General features: G+C 44.2%; 1 protein-coding gene across 2 annotated transcripts in view; it reads right to left on the bottom strand.

The window, feature by feature from the left end:
* Positions 1-20,944, bottom strand: part of VIT (vitrin) — a 123,558-nt gene that overhangs the window by 62,917 nt on the left and 39,697 nt on the right. For both annotated transcript variants that reach the window (XM_061432069.1, XM_061432071.1), the window contains exon 4: positions 8,479-8,635. In XM_061432069.1, the coding sequence (XP_061288053.1) occupies positions 8,479-8,635 (157 nt within the window). The remainder of the gene's footprint in view (positions 1-8,478; positions 8,636-20,944) is intronic.

Here is a 20,944-nt window from a genome sequence, read left to right as displayed (position 1 = left end):
ATCTTCTTTACCCATTCTTCTGCCAGTGGATATTTAGGTTGCTTCCATATCCTGGCTGTAGTACATAGTGCTGCAATGAACACTAGAGTGCATGTGTCTTTTTGAATTACGGTTTTGTCCAGATACATGCCCAGGAGTGAGATTGCTGGATCATATTATAGTTCATTTTTACTTTTTTAAGGAACCTCCGAACTGTTCTCCATAATGGTTGTATCAATTTACATTCCCATCAACAGTGTGGGAGTGTTTCCTTTTCTCCACCAGTGTTTATGGTTTGTAGACTTTTTGATGATGGCCATTCTGACCAGTGTAGATACCTCATTATTGTTTTGATTTGCATTTTTCTGATAATTAGTGATTTAAATATCTTCCCTGGTGGCTCAGATGGTAAAGCGGGAGACCTGGGTTCGATCCCTGGGTCAGGAAGATCCTCTGGAGAAGGAAATGGCAACCCACTCCAGTACTCTTGCCTGGAAAATCCCATGGACAGAGGAGCGTAGTAGGCTACAGTCCATGGGGTCGCAAAGAGTCGGATACGACTGAGCGACTTCACTTCACTTCACCTCACTTCAGGTACTTTTTGGCTATCTGCATGTCTTCTTTGGAGAAATGTCTATTTAGATCTTCTACTCATTTTTGGATTGAGTTGTTTGTTTCTTTGACATAGAGATACATGAGTCATTTTTATATTTTGGAGATTAACACCTTGTCAGTAGCTTTGTTTGCAAATATTTTCTCCCATTCTATGGGTTGTCTTTTCATTTTGTTTATGGTTTCCTTTGCTGTGCAAAAGCTTTTAAATTTAGTTAGCCTTTGTATGTTTATTTTTGCTTTTGTTTTTGTGACTCCAGGAGGTGGATCCAAAAAAGATATTGCTGCAAAGAGTGTTCTGTCTATGGTTCCCTTTAAGAATTTTATAGTGTCTAGCCTTTTAGCTCTTTGAACCACTTTGAGTTTACTTTTGTGTTAAAGAATATTTGTTCTAACTTCATTATTTTATACATAGCTATTTAGTTTTCCCAGCTCTTATTGAAGAGACTGTCTTCTCTCCATTGTATATTCTTGCCTCCTAAATTAATTGACCATAAATGCATGGGTCTATTTCTGGGTTTTCTAGCCTATTCCATTGATTTATATTTCTGTTTTTGCTCCAGTAACATACTTTTTTGATTACTGTCATTTTGTAGTATAGTCAGAACTTGGGGAGCCTAATCCCTCCAGCTGTTTTTCTTTTTCTCTATAAGGTTGGTTCTTAACTTTGTTTTCACATGCTATTCTTTTAGTTTTATAAATCTTTAACCATTTTTTCCCATTGACTTTAAAAAAAATTTTAATTGGAAGATAATTATAATATTGTGTTGGTTTCTGCCATACATCAACATGAATCAGCTACAAATTTATTTTTTAAAGTCTTTATTGAAAAAAAAAGTCTTTATTGATTTTGTTATATTATTATTTCTGTTTTATTATGTTTTGATCTTTTGGCCACAAGGCCTGTGGGATCCCAGGTCCCTGACCAGGGATCAAACCTGCATCCCTTGCATTGGAAGCTGAAGTCTTAACCACTGGACCACCAGGGAAGTCTCCAAATTTTTTTTTAATTGGAGAAAAATAGCTTTATAATGTATTGGTTTCTGCCATACAAAATGAAAATCAGTCATAATTATATATGTATATATATGTGTGTGTGTGTGTGTGTATATACCTTACCTCTTGAGCCTCCCTCCCCACCTCTCCCCCCATCACACCTCTCTAGGACATCACAGAGCACCAGGCTTGGCTCCCTGTGCTATAAAGAAACTTCCCACTAGCTATCTTACAGACAACAGTGTGTGTGTATAAATATACATGTATGTATATCAGTGCTACTTTTTCAATTCATCCCACCCTTCCACCACTGCTGGTTTTCTTTCTCTTTGCGGCCCTATGAACTATGCAGTCCATGGGATTCTCCAGGCCAGAATACTGGAGTGGGTAGCCTTTCCCTTCTCCAGGGGATCTTCCCAACCCAGGGATCAAACCCAGGTCTCCCTCATTGCAGGCAGATTGAGCCAGAAATGTTGAGGTAAGTTCCTTCTTTTCCCCCTCTCTGGAGAGTTTTTATCATAAATGTGTGTTGAATTTTGTCAAAAGCTTTTTTTGCATCTATTGAGACAATCATACTGATTTTTATTATTCAGTTCGTTACTATGGTGCATCATACCAGTTGATTTGAGGATACTGAAGAATCTTTACACCCCTGTGATAAATCCCACTTGATCATGGTGGATGATCTTTTTAATGTATTATTTGATTCAGTTTGCTAGTGTTTTGTTGAGTATTTTTGCGTCTATGTTCATTAGTGATATTCAGCCACCATCTTTATTTAGAGATATGAAAGCAGGAAGAGCAAGAAAACCTTCACCTTGCAGCCCAACCCCATGTATGGTGCTTCCATCACATGGCCTGGCAGCTGACCTCCAGGTCTAATGTCCTTCTCTTTCATATTACAGGACCTGATCATGCTTCAGATTTCTTCTTTTTAGTTTCTCATATATATATATATATACACACACACACACACACATATCAGTTCAGTTCAGTTCAGTTCAGTCACTCAGTCGTGTCCAATTCTTTGTGATCCCATGAATCGCAGCACGCCAGGCCTCCCTGTCCATCACCAACTCCCGGAGTTCACTCAGACTCACGTCCATCGAGTCGGTGATGCCATCCAGCCATCTCATCCTCTGTCATCCCCTTCTCCTCCTGCCCCCAATCCCTCCCAGCATCAGAGTCTTTTCCAATGAGTCAACTCTTCGCATGAGGTGGCCAAAGCACTGGAGTTTCAGCTTTAGCATCATTCCTTCCAAAGAACACCCAGGACTGATCTCATTTAGAATGGACTGGTTGAAACTCCTTGCAGTCCAAGGGACTCTCAAGAGTCTTCTCCAACATCACAGTTCAAAAGCATCAATACATATATATGTATGCATATGTATATATATATAAATGATTATTTAATTTAATCCTTTTTTATTTATTTCTTTTTCCTTCACAAGTTTCTCTTTGATGTCTTAATTGCTACTAGTTCTCCCTGATGTAAAACCTCTTTCCTGACAATTTCCAGTTTGGTTTTGTGTGACATCACAGGATGATTTCAACTATTTGAAAGGGTGGTACAATATTTTTAAAAGCACATTATTCCTTTTATTTTGGGCAAGGGAAGGTGTGTAAGCTGTGTAAGCTAAACTAAACTCATTTAAAAGAGTCCCCAAAGGCTGGAAATTGTTTTAATTTCTAGGATTTTGGAGGTTTTACATCCTGATATGACAGTAACTGACATATTTACCTCTTTGCTTCCACTGAAGCAGGGGCTCCAGTAAGTCATTTCCTTGCCCCAGAGCCTAACATGGCTCCCTTGGGCATCTGTAATTGACAGGATGGGGGAATGAAAAAGTCCTTAGATTTGTTCCTATCAACACCCTTCCTTCTGTACAGGATAGAGTGCTGCCATTTCCTTCCCTCCCACCTCCATGGTGAGTCAACAACTTTCAACACTCAACTTCCTAACAGCTCAAAAGGAAAGAAAGTGATAATAATACTTGACATATAAAATCCTGAATTGCTTTTGAATCATTCCCACTTATGGTATCTCACTGAGTTCTCCCAGCAAACCTACTGGCTGTGGAGCAGAGGGAATGCTGTCATTCCCACTTTACAGAGATAGGGTTAGGAAGGTCGAAGGGTCTTGTGACTCCAGATTTGTAACTTCTCAATTACAAGGGAGGGATGTGAACCCAAATCTAAGTGACCTGGAATCTTAGGTTTGCCCCACATGGTCACAGTTGCCTCTCAGAGTTCAAAAGCTACAGGCTTCTCCGCACATCAAGCCCCCATCTCGCCTTCACAGCATTGCAACCCTGCCCGCCCTTCTCTGGGGCGCTCTCAGTCAGGGCCCCTCACTCTCCCAGCTGCAGCAAGACCAGTCCCAGCTCTGCTGACAAACCACAGGATTCCCACTCCCACATTTCTGTTGCTGCTCTCTGCTCTGGAGAACCTGGGAGTCTCCCCAGTGCCTCCTTCTCCATGACGTTGCTATACCACTTCCATGGCTCAGATGGTGAGGAATCTGCCTGCAGTTCAGGAGACGCCGGAGAGATGGGTTTGATCCCTGCTTTTGGGGAGATCCCCTGGAGAAGGGCACGGCAACCCACTCCAGTTTTCTTGCCTAGAGAATTCCATAGACAGAGGACGCTTGTGGGTTACAGTTCAAGGGGTAGCAAAGAGTCAGACACTACTGAGCGACTTTCACTCACTTCACTTCCTAACAATGCCTTTGAATCTTGTCTTTCCATGATGACTCTGATTTTATTTTTATTAATTCCTTGAGTTAACTTTCTCTCTCAAATGGAATGGAAATCTTCTTATGGGACGACACTAGTTTTGCTTCTGTGTTCGAAGGCCTGTCTCTGTGTGGCTGCCCCTCATGCTGACTTGTGAAAGCTGGTTGTTAGGTTCAGGATGGTGCCAAGGGGTTCATTTCACAATGGTAGCTTGAAATCAGCCACAGTGGGTGATTATACTACAGTCGTTGACAAATCAGCATCTACCCCCTCCTCCTTTTAAGAGGGTTAATTGGTAAACACTGACCAGCACACCACTGGCATGGGCTGACAATTGAAATTATTTTTTAAAAAATTATCCCAATTATCCCATGGTCCCTTATTCATAACTAGTAAATAGAAATAGAAATAGCTCTTTTTATTTTCTCCTGGGGGAAATTTTTCTGTCCCTGGATTTATATTCCATTGTACTGAGGAAATGTGCAAGCAGTCATTCTTGTTTTAAAAGTCAGAAGCACTGTAGCTGCCACTCAGAGGAAGAGGTGCTGAGTTTCGCTTTGCTCAGGCTTTTAAAAAGGGAATGGGGGAAGGCCTGGGGGTCCTTAGGCTGGACTGGGAGGTGGAGATCCCTTGTTGCGGTTATAGAGGACTCCAAACCCAGACTTTGGGAAAGGCATGGACAAAGAACTCTTGTCTTCTCATGAGATTTTCCTGTTGCCTTAAGAGAGAGATCTGATGTGCGTATTTCCAGATATCCTTCTGGAGGAGGCATAGGGTAGGGAGTGGTCTGTCAACTCGAGGAGGTGACAGCTGTCCCAGGGGAGGAATGCACGGGATGCTAGACCACCACAGGAGACACCAGAGGAGGGGGAGAGCCTGAACGCCTGTGGTTGCACTTGGGACACACTTAGGGGCTCAGAACCAAGGAAGTTTGGAGAACTTATGTCAATAAAACCTCACCTGTATCCTCATTGAGGCGGAGACGCTTCATACACATTCTCTGAAAGAGCAAAACCAGTTCTACTCCTTTGCATTCCTCAGACACCCTGCATGATGCTGAACATGGCCTTGAGGGTCACCTCCTCCCTGACCCTCCGGACACTACGATAAGCTGAGGGTCAGCATCGTGGCCTGGAGGAAAGGGGCTGTCCACCACGAGGTCAGGTTTTGCTGGCTGCCATTATCAAGATGGCATCTGGTCAGAAATCCATGCTTAACAGGAAGATGGCCTCTTTATTGTCCCATCTCAGAACTCTTCCCCTCTCCCAGGATTTGGTCCCACTTTAAACACAGAAGTTAGTTCAGGCCAAGACTGAGCCTGAATGTGATGCCTCATATATGTTCATTATCTCTTTGGTTTGAAAGATCAAGGGGATCACTCATGATAAGGCATCTGATTGTCATACATTATATGAAAATTAAACCCTTTAAGCTAAATCTGAATTTCTAAACCAAAGTATGCCCTCTCCAGTTTCCCAGTTCTGACTGCATGGGCCTCTGGCAGGACAGTGATGGATGGTCCCTTATGCATTTCCCACTCTTATCCTCTGACTTTAATCCTTCCTTCTGAAAAGAGACCTGTTCTGTTTGTAAAAAACGGAACTGATATAATCCAAAATTCCTATCTCTTTTCCCTTAAGACTTCTATACATCCTCCTTATGGGTAGTGATTCCTTCTTTCCAGTCTCCTACTATATCAGCCATTGGTCCAAGAAGTCATGAGGCATTCAGTTGCTCTAGCAGCAAATCTTTTTTGAAACAGCGAAGCTCTTTTCTGCAGTCCCTCTACCCTCATCTATATTCTTCTCAGCAAGTTCCTAGGCTCCACCCCAAATGCTGATATTGCTGAGTCCTGGTTCTTGTCAATGCCATTCCTATTTCCTCCCTAGAGGTGTGTTCATCTGGCATAAAGCCTTTCCCAACTCTAACTACTCCAAAGTCTATAACTTCATCATGTCCTCATGTTGTACATTAAGCAATGCTGGGACCCCTCAGTTCTTATCTAAATGTATCACCTGGGCTCTGGGCTGGAAGCCAGGGGATACAAGTTCTAATCCTGGAAATAACTAGCAATTTAATTAACCTCTCTATGCCTCCCTCTGGGCTTCCCTGGTAGCTCAGATGGTAAAGAATCTGCTTGCAATGCAGGAGGCCCTGTTTTGATCCCTGGGTTGGGATAATGCCCTGGAGAAGAGAATGGCAACCCACTCCAGTATTCTTGCCTGGATAATCCCATGGATGTAGGAGCCTGGTGGGCTACAGTCCACGGGGTTGCAGAGTCAGACACTTTTGACATCCACTTCTGAGAATGTTAACAGCAGCCTTGTAGGGCTGAGGTGATGCAAGGGAGAGGATCTCTGTGTAAGGGGTTACTGTCATTATGAAGACATCTTGTGAGCTCATATGAACTCGTGTGGCTCTGTATTGCACAGGAAACAAGGAAAGGCAAGAGATAGACAGCAAATGCCAGAGGAAGCAAGTGTCAACCCGGAAAAATACAAGCAGGCCTAGGATAGGCTCAGCCTCTACAGAAGATATCAGTGTCTACACAAACACAAACCAGAGTGTGCTGATGGTGTTGGTGGAGCTGTGAGGGCATGCACACATGTGTTAGCATGTGTGTGAGCACATATGTGTGTTCAAACACAGGTAGGAGGCATGAGTGTTTGAACAAGTGATCCTGTGGGGGCAAGCATAAGTGTGTGTGTATTCACGTGTAGATTTGCATATTGCCTTGCTGCACAAAATTGATGTCAGGGTGAAAGCAAAATATTTTTATTTCATAGTTTGGAGTTAAGAAGTAGAATTTGGTGTTTGTTTCTTTAATGTTCCTCTATTTATCCTTAGTAGAGCTTTTGTATTGGAGAAGGAAATAGCAACCCACTCCAGTGTTCTTGCCTGGAGCATCCCAGGGACGGGGGAGCCTGGTGGGCTGCCGTCTATGGGGTCGCACAGAGTCGGACACGACTGAAGCGACTTAGCAGCAGCAGCAGCAGCAGAGCTTTTGTGTTCCCTCTCCCATTGAAAAACCAGGTAGCTCTTCATCTCTGTGTGCCGATGGGAAAAGGAGTATGGCTGACAAAGTCTATTAGTAACTCTTAAGTCTTATTTTAGGCAGAGATTTTTTTCATTGCTTCTGTAAATTTTAGCGAGGCTACTGCCTAGAGACCTTGAAAGGGAATGAATTTTAGTCCCTCCTCTCTCTGGCAGAGATACAACTGAAGGATCAAGTGACTGGCTTGCAAATAAAGAAAAGCGAAAAGATGCCACAGGCTTGAATAAGAAAGAAACTTCAGCCAGTATCTGGCAGCCAAGCCCAAACTTTAGAGCTGCATCTCAAAGCAGTGCTGGGTAGTGAATAGAAGCGGGAGTACTGATTTGAGTTTGAATCCCCACTCTGATACTTTTCAATGATGTGGCTTTAGAAAGGCTATTCAACCTCTCTTCACCTTTAAGAGGTGGATAACAGTGGTAGATAGCACACAGGGGAGTTGTGGGGGCTGAATTAGACAACACAGGTAGAGAGCTGGACATCCACCCACCAGCCTTATTATCAAACATATTCAGTAAACATACCTTCCCCTGTGTTTTGACTCCACGCCTAAGTGAAATAGGTGTGAGGCTTCTGCAAAGGTCACGCCTGCCTGCCTCATTTAGGCAGTGACACAGTCATGCTTCCTTCTTCCTGGATCCCAAACCAACAGCTGACCAGTCAGGACCACTGTCCCCCTCCTTTTCACTGTTTCCGGTTCCCATTTGTCTCCAGCCATCAACGAGAGCTGTGACATTTCTTCTCTAAACCTCTGGGCCTTCCTTAGTCACGTCCCTATTATTTCCTTGCTCAGCACATACAGGTAGAAAATATTTTTTTACATCATCAAGAACTTTGGTTTCTTCGTTGTGAACACAAAAGAGTAGGATTCTCCTCCCCTCTCACTCATGTGTAAAGAGAAGTCAGTTCTTTCTAGAGAGATTTGCAAGGAGATCCAGGGCCATGAACAGGTTGTGGGTCATCCTCTGGGATGGGGCTGCTAGATAAAACACAGAATGCTCATTTAGAGTTGTCCATTTTTGCTTGCTAATCAGGCAGCCCTGCGCCCGGGGCTCCCCGCCCACACCCTGGCGGCTCGTTCTTAAGTAACTCAGCGTTGCCTACCTGTGAACTGCAGCGCCGCACACGCTGGAATAGGAAGCGTAGACGTCAGCGCCGTAAACGTGGTACCTGGGGTCTTGGCATCCTGGTGGACACTTCACAATGAACTCGACGTTCATTATCTTCCCAGCTCTCACATCACAACTGATCTGAGGCACAGCTGGGAATGCAAAATGAAGTCAAGATTACACCTTGTGGTAGCAGCTTATATATGGGGTGACTGTTAGGTTATAATTATTCATTTACTTGATCTCTAAAAGCCAGAGCCTGGGCTGATCCTGGATCCCCTCTGTATAATGAAAGCAGAGAGGTAATTAGGACGTTCCTCAGGCCAAAAGAGCAATCTCTGTCCGTTGCATTTAACCTGCTGAGAGCAAGAACAAGAGGCTCATTCCTGTGCTTAATCGAACAATTAATTAATTGGAGTAGAGAACTCTGGGAAAAGACCCAACTCCAGTGGCCAGAAATGTCAGTGTGAGTCCACAGCTGGAGAATACTGCTTTTTCAGATGCTCCGGAGCTAGCCCAGGAAAAGAGGAAATGCTCAGAAAACCTCGCAGGAGGAAGGAAAGGTATTCGGGAAGGGCGAGTTAGAGAGCATGGGCTTTGCGGCGGGACTGGCTAGGAAAAGGTGGGCCTACTGCAGCCGAGACCCCAGCTGCGGGGAGCACAGGGATGGGCAGGGCCAGGCAGGAGGAGGCAGCTTGAGTGCGTGTGTTCTGTGAACGAGGTGGGACTCGTTGGAGAGTTTTTGAACTGGGGAGATAGGTGATGAAAGCGATCTTTTGTCTTGGTCCTTGAGGCTGGGTCCTAGCTCCAGGGTCAAGGTAGGAGTCATCTTTCCTCCTCTTCCTCAAGGCTCAGTGGAAAGCTGGGGACTGCCCTGTTGGGCATCCTGGGGAAGCCCATTCATTCAGCCTCCCTCCTCTTGGGCCTCGTGACGCCATAGCCAGCCTAGCAGTAGTCAGTTGGCAAGGCTGCTGGAGCCCCAAACTTGCTTAGGGATAAGATGGTGTAGATGCTGTAGTGGAAGTACCTAAAAGGGGGGTGTGGCTGCGTCTTCCCTGAAAAAAATTTCCCTCCAAAACTCCTGAATGAAAAGGCCTCCTAGAGGATGCCCGGGAGCTAGGAATGTATTCTCTAGAAGAGACTCTGAAACACAAACAACCGTTCAAAGAGTAAGCAGGAGGGAACTGGAAACCACCAGATGCGAGAGCTGCCTGGCAGAGACAGGGTGTTTGGACATAAGAAGGCGAGCATTTGGAGGCAAGTCACAAGTAGGACTGAACAAGAACTGAAGGGGAGGTTTCTATGGAGTCTTCTTTTTTTTGCTAAAAAGAACTTTCTAGTAAATGAAGTTGCCCTTGAAGGAAGGGGCAGGCAGGGACTGGACAGTTGAAGATGGCCATGATGTCTCCATTGGGTGGGAGGTGGAAAGAAAGCCCCGCCCAGTGGTAAGAGTCAGTGATTACAAACATAGATTCCGGATCTCTGCCAGGCCACCCATCCTCTAACTGGGTTACTGAGATGCTCTCAGAGTTGTTAATGGTTTCCAGCTGTATCCAAAATGTACTTTTTTTTTTTTTTTAACTCTTTTGTACCTGAATGGATCAGAGCTGTGTTTCCTTCAGACTGGAGAGAGGACTGAAGTTAGAGCTCCCGCTCTTTTCCTAAACACCCCTCCCAGACAGTCCTGGCCACACAGGGCTGGGCCAGCATGGAAGTCCTCCTGGGAACCCGGGGGCTGAGTGTGATCACAGGCTAAAACAATTTGTGGTCCCCATGGAGGAGGGGAGCGCCGCGCTTAAAATGGTTTTGTGGTTTCATTCTCCCCACCACAGGCTGCTTCCTCTCCAGTTATTTTCTTTTTATCTTCCATTCTTTTAAACCCTGATACTCAAGGCTGCGTGGACTATTTTGAGTCTTGGAGCACTGTTTTAAAGAGACAATTTGAGGATGGAAGATGCCTGAGTAGCCTCTCCTTAAACTGGTTAATTGTGGGATCACTGGGTGTATAACTAAATGCGTTCAACTCTCCTCCCTTCCGCAGATCACTGCCCCATTCCTGAATGCAGCTCCTCCCTTGGATGCAAAGAAAAGGAAAGCATTCCCTCTTGGCTCTTAGTTGTGTGAAGTAGGAAGTGACAGCTCTGTGCCTTGGGATTCCATGTGGGCGTGACTTTGGCATTTTGAGGTTTTGGACCTCCTGGAAGGCCAACCCAGCTCTTCTGGAGTTGTAAATGGGGTGCTACGGAGAAGCTTGTTGCGTGAGTGTCATACAGTGATCGAACCTACAGCAAGACAGGTGCACAGGCAGTAGAATTTTCCATGAAATAGTTGGCTTAAAATGACAAGGGGGAAAGTGTCACATGGGAATATTTTGCTTCCTGCTCATCAATTCCCACCCTCAACTAGCCCCTTCCTTTGAGGGGAATTTGTTTTATTTTGCTTTCACAAAGGCCTGGGGCAGTCCCTTCAGTAAGATCTTCTGCTTTATCTGCATCCAGTTGGATTAGCAGTTGGTGAATTAGTTCACCCCACGATAGTGGGAGGGGGGATAAAATGAAATCAAGTATGTACGCTCATGTACTTTGGAAGATGTACCGTTCACTGTCCCCTGAGCCTTACTTGCCAAATCAGTGCCTCCCTGCTCCCTTCAGACCTGAGGCAGACGCTTCTCGAGCTGCCTTAATTTTGACTTCTCCTCTGAAGGAAGGATTATTTCCACACTTGTGAGAGGAAACACAAAGATAGATGAAAATGAACCTAAACAACAGAGGAGAAGGAGAGAAAAGGAAGACTTCTGGGAAGGCATGTGGGATCTGCCCAGACTAGGGGTCAAACCTGTGTGTCCTGCATTGGCAGGTGGATTCTTTACCCGTGAGCCGCCAGGGAAGCCCCGTCCTGCACATAGTAATTTGCCTCTGCTAACTATCAGCTGGAAAGTGGGATAGTTCAAAAGCATGCAGAGGAAATCCAGAGATAAATCATTTCATTTGGGCCTTAAGTGGATGGATGGAAGATTCTTAGAAGGTTGCAAGAAAACAGACTGCTTCACAAATAACTGGGAAAATACTGTAAAGGAATAAACTGTGGTTTCCATATACTCAGAGAGTGGTCAAAAAGATGCAAATGCCTGCTTCTTGTTGGCTGGATGTAGATATCACATTTTCCAATAATTTTGGCCATCAGTCTGAAATTATAATTAGCTCACTCTCTTCAGCTTAATTTTCTGTACAAATTGAACAAATATTTGACCTTTAGACATGCTTTGTCATTGCACCCTGTTCTTCCAATGTGCTTGATTATATGTGCTTGATTTCACTCCTTTCTGAGTGTACTTTTGTGAGTGGAAGTGAGAGAACCCTGGGCTGAAGTTACAGAGCTCCTGGGGAAGCCCAGAACTACTCGAGTGGAAGCTGCTCAGAGACCTGTTTCCTGGCCATTTGCTCTGCTCCCACCTCATATGATTCCTTAAGGGTACCTCGCCTTCTCAGGGCTGTTATCATTTTCTCGAGGGAACTCACATGAGGGCATCTCAGAATCTGTTCTTCCCAGAGGACCTTGGCACTAGACACAGGGAAAAGAGAACCATTTGCAACCCAGATGGCAAGAACTGAAAATAACTTTTAGATGTTGTTCTCTGAGGCAATGGGTCTGCTGTACTGATCTCAGAAGCAAAACAGGTACTGTCTGAGCCTCCACTTTCATGCAACATTGGGATCTTAGAGGCACAACTGCAGATATTTCTGCTCTAAGTTGGGTTTTCTGCCTGACCTAATAATAGAGTGATTATTGGATGATGTCACATACAATAAGCCAATGATGTAGAGGCCAAATCAAACTCTATAATCTCCTGATTATTTTCCATTCATCTTTTCTGTGAATGTGGTTCTCCAGGCAAACCACATCGCTTCGGGAAAACAAATTTCATCAATTAGAGAAGGCTGTTATAAGCTTGCCTCCTGGCTGTTAATGAGAAAGAATTATTATAACATAAAAGCACTTACGCATAAGCAGTTTTGATCTAAAACTTAATTTTGTCGGATTGTGATATTCAACTAGAGTAAAATTCTATTTTTAAGAAAATCATGCAAAAACGTTAATGAAACAAAATGACCACCAAATAAAATTTTAAGATGAAAGCTTCCTTCTCCTTGATCCTGACACCAGTGACCAGATCATGTTAATTCTTTCTTGGCAGCAAATTCTTCTGCAAAGATTCTTTTCCGTTTTGCTTAAACAGTCTTTGACTATGTTGAATCTTTTTTAAAAAAAAAAATCTGTGTTCCTGAAGTATAGTTGGTTTAAAATTTCACGTTAATTTCTGTTGTACAGCAAAGTGACTCAGTTATACATATATATATATATTCTTTTCAGTTATCATTTCTCACAGGATATTGAGTATAGTTCCCTGTGCTATATGGGAGGACCTTACTATTTATCCATCCTGTACATAATCATTTTTTAAATTTTTAATGTATTTATTCAGGCTGCACTGGGTCTTTGTTGCTGCCTGGGCTCTGCCCTGGTTGCGGTGAGTGAGGGCTACTCTCCGGTTATGTACTCAGGCTTCTTGTTGTGGTGGCTTCTCCTGTGGAGCACTTGCTTAGTTTCCCTGAGGCACGTGGCACCTTCCCGGACTAGGGATCAAACCCACGTCTCCTGCATTGGCAGGCGGACTCTTTACCAGTGAGCCAACAGGGAAGCTGCCATCCTATACATAATAGTTTGCACCTGCCAACCCCAAATGCCCAGTCCTTCCCTCACTCACCTCCTCCCTCTTGGCAAGCGCAAGTCTCTTCTCCATCTCTGTGAGTCTGTTTCCATTTCACTGATAAGTTCATTTGTGTTGTATTTGAGATTCCACTTATGGGTGATATCTATGATATCTGTCTTTCTCTGTCTGACTTACTTCACTTAGGGTGATAATCTCTACATCCATCCATGTTGCTGCAAATGGCATTATTTTCCTCTTTTTATGGCTGAGTAGTATTCCATTATATATATAGGGACACACCACATTTTCTCTATCCATTCATCTATTGGTGGACATTTAGGTTGTTTGCATATTTTGGCTATTGTAAATTGTGCTGCTATGAATGTAGGGATGCGTGTATCTTTTTCAATTACAATTTTGTCCAGATATATACCCAGGAGTGTGACTGCTAGATGACCATGTTGAATCTCTGGTCAAAAGCTATAAGTACCTTTTTGCTGCCTTTAGGAAAAATTCCAAAATCTTTAAGGCCTTTCCATAGTCCCCTCCATGGGGAGTGTTGGGGGTTAAATAAGTATTTTCCCCTTTGTATAAAAGATTTCTCAGAATGCAACAGTTGAGGGAAACCTAGGATATATGATGAAAATGGTTTATAAAGACAAAGCTAGTTACAGACACTTGCCTCAATAAACAAATCCAAGCTCCAGCTCTAAGCATGTCAAAAAGCCTATAAAGATTGGTCCTTCTAGCCAGTGTTTTTGTCAGCCTTGAGAAAACACCTTCATCCATACACCACAGATAAAAGAGTGATTGAATGACAGAGGTTAATATGCCTGTGGTGACACAGCTTTTGGGCAATTGCAGAAATTTGTATGTCTAAAAATAACCTACTCTTTAAAAAATTTTTGGCTGCACCACAAGGCATATGAGAGCTTAGTTCCCTGACCAGGGATAGAACCTGTTGCCCGCAGTGTGGGGTGTGGAGTCTGGAGTGTGGAGTCTTAACCACTGGACCGCCAGGGCTGTCCCTAAAAGTAACCCACTTTTAATTTAGAAAGAACTGTAATAAATAATTTTCACTTGACTCTTACAAAACTCTGAGAGGCATGTTGTCCTTATTTTCCAGAGAGAGAAGTTTGCTTGTTCAAGCTCAGGTGCCAAGTAGCAGAGCCAGGCCCTGAACCTGTGCCCTGGGGCTCCAGGCACATAGGTTTGCCAGCTCCACTTGGTTGCTTCTCCCACTACTGAAGAGAAGAAGCTAAATTGTTGCCTCCCTGCTCTAATCCTGCAAGGCTTTTCTGAACTTAAAGATCATTGGCAACCACTAGTGGGTGAATACAGGAAATGTCTTAATAGGTTGTCTGTGTGGGTGTGTTAGTGTGCATTTGTGTGTATCTGTACACAGCTGTGCATTTATTGCGAACACTTGCAAGGCAACTCTTCTAGTGCAGTTTTCCTTGCATTCTTTTTGGCATCCTACTCCAGTACTCTTGCCTGGAAAATCCTGTGGATGGAGGAGCCTGGATGGCTGCAGTCCATGGGGTCGCTGAAGGTTGGACATGACTGAGTGACTTCACTTTGACTTTTCACTTTCATGCATTGGAGAAGGAAATGGCAACCCACTCCAGTGTTCTTGCCTGGAGAGTCCCAGGGACGGGGGAGCCTGGTGGGCTTCCGTCTATGGGGTCGCACAGAGTCAGACACAACTGAAGCGACTTAGCAGCAGCAGCAGCAGCAGTGGGTGAATACAGGAAATGTCTTGTAAATAGGTTGTCTGTGTGAGTGTGTTAGTGTGCATTTGTGTGTATCTGTACACATCTGTGCATTTATCCCAAACACTTGCAAGGCAACTCTTCTAGTGCAATTTTCCTTGCATTCTTTGTCTATTATTTCTGAGGATTGCCATAGCAGAATTTATTCAACTAAAATTCTGTAGCAGAGAGTTGGCCTTCTTTCTCACCTACACACCAGAAGGAGGACTAGAATTTAATCCACTTCCTTTTTCATGGTTTGAGAGAGGGCACAGGCACGAGTCTGTGTGAAGACACTCGTGTTGGAACCAAGTGTGTTCTTGGTACCAACACCTAAAGAGCAAGAAAACATTGGGGGTTACTTACCAGTTGCTACAGCTGACAACATATGAGCTCCGTGAGGAAGCTGTGTGTGTGCTATACCAAATCCTACACTCACAGAGGCGTATGTCTTCAATAGCTCCAATACTATCAATAACCAAGTCCCAGAACAGTCACCGGAGAAGGCAATGGCACCCCACTCCAGTACTCTTGCCTGGAAAATCCCATGGACTGAGGAGCCTGGTAGGCTGCAGTCCATGGGGTCACTAAGAGTCGAACACGACTGAGCGACTTTACTTTCACTTTTCACTTTCATTGGAGAAGGAAATGGCAACCTGCTCCAGTGTTCTTGCCTGGAGAATCCCAGGGATGGCGGAGCCTGGTGGGTTGCCGTCTATGGGGTCGCACAGAGTTGGACACGACTTAGCAGTAGCAGCACCAGCAGCAGAACAGTTACCTCCTCATACTGAGGTAGTACCTCTGGGAATTATCCACCCCTTCAAGGTCGATTGCAAAAATAGTTCCATGCTTTACATGGTATTAAGGTTAACTTACTGGAGAGAACTAAGTGAGTAAAAGGTAATACATTTCACCCCAAGCTAAGACTATTTCAACAGACTCCAGTATAATGGAAATATTTCAGAATGTGGTTTCATTGCCTGCAGGGAATATCTTGCTGTTGTTTATCTTGCAGACTGTTATCTTCATCATGTAGATTTCCTGCTCAGAACACTCTCAGTGTCCCCACCCTCTAAAGAATGGCAAAGAACAAAGCTTCTCAGACTGACGTTACCTAGTCCTAACCCATCTTCCAGCTGCATCTCCCATGATGCCCCAACAGTCAAGCCAAATCATGCCACTCACTATTTCCAGATGCCATCTCACTCATGATATATGGAAAGCCTAGAAAGCCTTCCCACCTATCTCTGGCTGTAAAATTCCATTGATTTTTCATGTCCTATCTCAAATACTCCTTCAAGAAACCAGTATGAATCCTATCATATGTGTGTGCTAAGTCTTTTCAGTCATGTCTGACTCTCTGTGACCCCATGGACTGTGGCCCACCAAGCTCCTCTGTCCATGGGATTCTCCAGGCAAGAGTACTGGGGTGAATTGCCATGCCCTCCTCCAGGAGATCTTCCTGACCCAGGGATCGAACCCAAGTCTTTGATGCCTTCTGCATTGGCAGGTGAGTTCTTTACCACTGGTGTCCCCTGGGAGCCCTTTGAATCCTATTGTAGTCCCCTTATTATTCTTTTGTAGCATTTACCACATTTTGCTTTATTTTATAGTGTTTTGTTTCACTGCTGTTGTTCTATTTCATTCTGCTGTTTATCCATTCATCCAGCAAATACCTAATGAGCACTAATTATGAGTTCATGGTGATTTTGATCTAGTTGAAAAGACAGATTACATATATATATACATATATATTTTTTAAAGCTCTTATAATAAAGTGCAGTAAGTCAACAGTAGAGGAAGTGTAGCGTACCCTGGAGCCATGTAAACTGGTTTTTGGTGTGTTGGCAGTGGCTGTTGGGTCCAGGAAGGCTTTCCTGTGCACAATTTTATTTTACCCTATGTGAGATCGGGTGCTCAGTAAAGTCAGAGACTTTGCAGAATGGGCAGGCAATAATGTTTTGGAGTTAATCATCACCACTCTCACCTGGGTAACACTATCTCATCTGACCCCACTTTAGGCTAAGTCCAATGCTTCTGGAGCTCTCCTGGGGCTTCCTTACATGTAGAAATGCCATGGAAGAGATTTTGCAACTTAAAAGCTTTTCTCTCTCTAGCATAGGAACTCTGCCAGTCAGGGACTTTGCTAGAGCGGTTCCCCATAACTTATGGGGAAAAGTATGATGTGTTTATTACAGTATGGACTAAAAAGCTCATAAGTTGAAGAGAAAGCCTTTTTTGAAGGTGAAATCTACACATAAATGAAGTTAATCCTTAAAATCCACAAGGTATCTTGACTACTTTAGGAGAAGAGTTTCATGAACACAACTAAATCCTTCAACCTTTATTTGTAGTCTTCAACGATCAAGAAAAATGCAACCGCATTTTGGCCATTTGTTAGAAACTGTGTAAATAGGTTTATGCTGATTAAATATGTCAGTGATGTGCCTGTGGGTAAGGTCGGATCTATGGCTCCAAAACGTAGCAGGAAAATGAGAGCCTTGAAAAAGTCACCTGTGTAAAAAACTTGATAAAACTCTCATTTTGTTCAGAATGGTAAACTTTACTCGGCACCATAGAGCAGGTTAATTTACTAAGACATTTGTGTGCGTGTGCTCAGTCATGTCTGACTCTGCGACCTCACGGACTGTAGCCTGCCAGGCTCCTTTGTCCATGGGATTTCCCAGGCGAGACTGCTGGAGTGAGTTGCCATTTCCTTCTTCATACTCACATGCTTATTTTTATTGTATTTCCCCCTCTTACTGTTCCAAGAAGGTAGTCAGATTTTTGTGTTCTCCTATTTGGGGCTCATGGTTGCAAGGGAGAGGGCAGGGGTTACCTGGCAACCCTCCCTCAAGGCTTTGGGAATTAGGTACTCTAAATCCTCCTTGTTTGAGGGATTAGGCTTGGCCAGTCCAAAGAGTGATGGAGAGAAAATGACCTTCCACGACTGGGAGGTGGGAGTGAGCGGGTAGGTCCCAGTAAGGGAAAGGCCTCTGTTCCCTAACAGTTGCCTTGGGTGAGCATCACTTTGGGACAATACCTGGGGTGGTGCCCCTCTGGGTAGAACCTTAGGCATGAGGCTTCCCCACATTTCCAAGATCCCACCATTTATGAAACAGGTGAGCTATTCAGCTTCTAGGAGTAACGTGGGTTTGGACACTGAGCAGTGCAGGGGCTCTCCCTGAATGCTGTAGATTGTACAAGGCTCCCGAGGACTGGAGCTGGGCAGGAGGAAGCCCACTAATGAGGGAATTTTAATATCTCAGCCCTTGGCAATTGGCAGTTTGGAATCACACTTGATTTGATTTATAAAGTAAGGTCATGTGATAAGCCAAGTGACAGAAGAAAATTGTACCCAATACAGCTCTGTACATGACAGCAAAATGCTGGCCTGGAATGAATGGTCATACATGAGTGGGAGGAGCAGGGCTGCAAGAACTAGTTCCACTGTTTTTATCTTTGCTTTCCCTTCTGTAAAACCCCCATGTGAGATTATTTTCAACACGTACTACCTTCTTGGTCCAAAGGTCCGCCAATGAAGCTGAGCAACATCCAAAGGGGCCCCTGGGAGGCGATGGGTAGACCAAAGAAATGGAAGAAAAAAGAATTGAGAAGAAAAAGAAATGAGAAAGCGGAGGAAGTAAGGAGAGAAAGTGACAATTACCTAAAGTAATGGTAACCCTCTGCAGAGACAGGAGATACACAAGTGTGGCCCAAGGTCTCAGGCCAAGTCAAAGGAAGAAACTCCTTTTCCCACATTTCCTCTATTGTCCCACATCTCTTTTATTTCCTATTTCGTCAGCACTTGATTATCTTAGCACCTCATCTGCTTCTAGACAACAGATATTGGGTTAACCAAAAAAAGTCATTCGGGTTTTTCCATAAGATGGTACAGAAAAATCCAAATGAACTTTTTGGTCAACCAGATACTTCATTCCTAAATTCTGGCTAGTCTGGGACAAGGCACTGGGAAGGCATCTGGGCTTGAGCCTCACAGAGACCTGAATTTCAGATCCGGCTCTGCCAACTCATGGCACCATGTCTGATCACTAGATCTTCAGGAGCAGAAAGTAGTTCTACATGCAAATTGGTGTCAGTAAACTGTCCACTGAGCAAAACTCTCAGATGACCTCTCCCTTGTTATCTTACCTTGAGCCCTCTGGGTGGTGAAGATTTTTAGTCCTGAATAAACACTGGGGAGAACTGAGGGTGGGCCAGGAGAGAAACGGAGTGCACTGAAAGAACCGTGGTTTCACATTTGCGTCTATAAGCAGCCCTGACCTTATGTGCATCTAATCTAGTGTCTCTCAAATTTCACCAGGCATCAGAGTGCAAGGTCTCCAGACTTCTGGTCCTTAGATACTTAGCTCCAGAAGGAGCTTAGGGCTCTCTGGGTATACAAAGACACAGCAGGTACATGCATTTGTCTTTCCTGGAATTAAGATAAGTTGTAATTGTTCTGTCTTCCACTTCACTGTTGGTGTGCAATTCTGTCGAGACTTGGTAGGTACTTTCATCCTATCTGTAGACACATGTCTATGTGTAGTACTGACTCACTAATATATTGTGTTCTCTCTCTTCTCTCTTCATATATTTGGAAGGGATTTTGTTGCTTTTTGCTGGCAGGATTGTTTTACTTCCCTAACACAACCCTAATCATTCTACTCTTCTTTGAAAACCATCCTCCCAGCCTATGCTGCTGCAGTTAGAGTTTCTCTCTCAGGGATTTGAAATCAGGACTGAGAGACATGGTCTGCATGAAGCAGAGTTGGCGGGGGGTGGGGTGGGCGGGTGGGGGCTTGGGCAGTGAGGCAGACATATAGAGAGGAGTAGCGGCACCAATTCTTGGGGTCTTTCTGCCTGGGGTACAGTCCCAGTGAGTTCCATCTGCCCTTCCAGCCTTGGGTTCTGCAAGATACTTCCTGTCCTGCCCAAATCTCCTTTTTTTTCTTGCGTAAATTGCCCTTGGATTTCTGCTGCTGCTGCTGCTGCTAAGTCGCTTCAGTTGTGTCCGACTCTGTGCGACCCCATAGATGGCAGCCCACCAGGCTCCCCCGTCCTTGGGATTCTCCAGGCAAGAACACTGGAGTGGGTTGCCATTTCCTTCTCCAATGCATGAAAGTGAAAAGTGAAAGTGAAGTCGCTCAGTCATGCCTGACCCTCAGCGACCCCATGGACTGCAGTCCACCAGGCTCCTCCGTCCATGGGATTTTCCAGGCAAGAGTACTGGAGTGGGGTGCCATTGCCTTCTCCTGGATTTCTGCTAATTGAGCCTAAATAACCTGCACTGAAATGCTCCCCATTGCCCTCATGATGAACTGCAAATTGCTGGATACAGTAACAAAGCTCTTTGTGATCTGGTGCCTGCTTACCCCTCCATCTCTCATCTCAACACATCTGCCTCCCGCTCTAAACTTCGGTGATACTAAACTGATTTTTTAGCTCCTTCTGTTCTTTAGGCCTTGGAGATGCTTTTTTTCCTTTCTAACACTCTTTCTCTTCATGTTTGCCTGATCAATCCCTATTTGGCCTTCAGATATCAGTGTTGGCGTGTCACTTCCTCCAGGAAACCCTCCCAGATACATAACTTTTTTCTCTATATTCTTGGAGTACCTTTAGCTCCCAAGGCCTAGCATATATATAAGACATCATAGTTGCCTGGTGACTTGCCTTTCTTCCTCTCTAGATTTTGAGCTCTGTGAGGGCAAAGTCTGAGTCTCAATCACTGTTGTGTCTGAGTGTTTAACAGTACCTGGCACCAAATCAGTACTTGTCAAATGAATGAATGATGTGCCTCCCTTGCTATCAGTCACCTGCCCCAGTGGCAGATTAACAACGTTGAATAGAAAAAATGAAAATTACTTTGGGCTCAAGCTGTAGACTACAATTTGGAAATACTCCTGAAGTAAAGAATCAGATATCACCATACTTTGGGAATATCCTATTACTTTCCTTGTATCTATCTTCCCCCTTTTTAATGACTGTGACAGAGTTTC

The sequence above is a fragment of the Bos javanicus genome, chromosome 11 (genome assembly GCF_032452875.1).
Source record: "Bos javanicus breed banteng chromosome 11, ARS-OSU_banteng_1.0, whole genome shotgun sequence".
NCBI lineage: Eukaryota > Metazoa > Chordata > Mammalia > Artiodactyla > Bovidae > Bos > Bos javanicus.
Note: the sequence above shows the minus strand (reverse complement) of the source record. Positions and strands in the feature narration are given on the sequence as shown.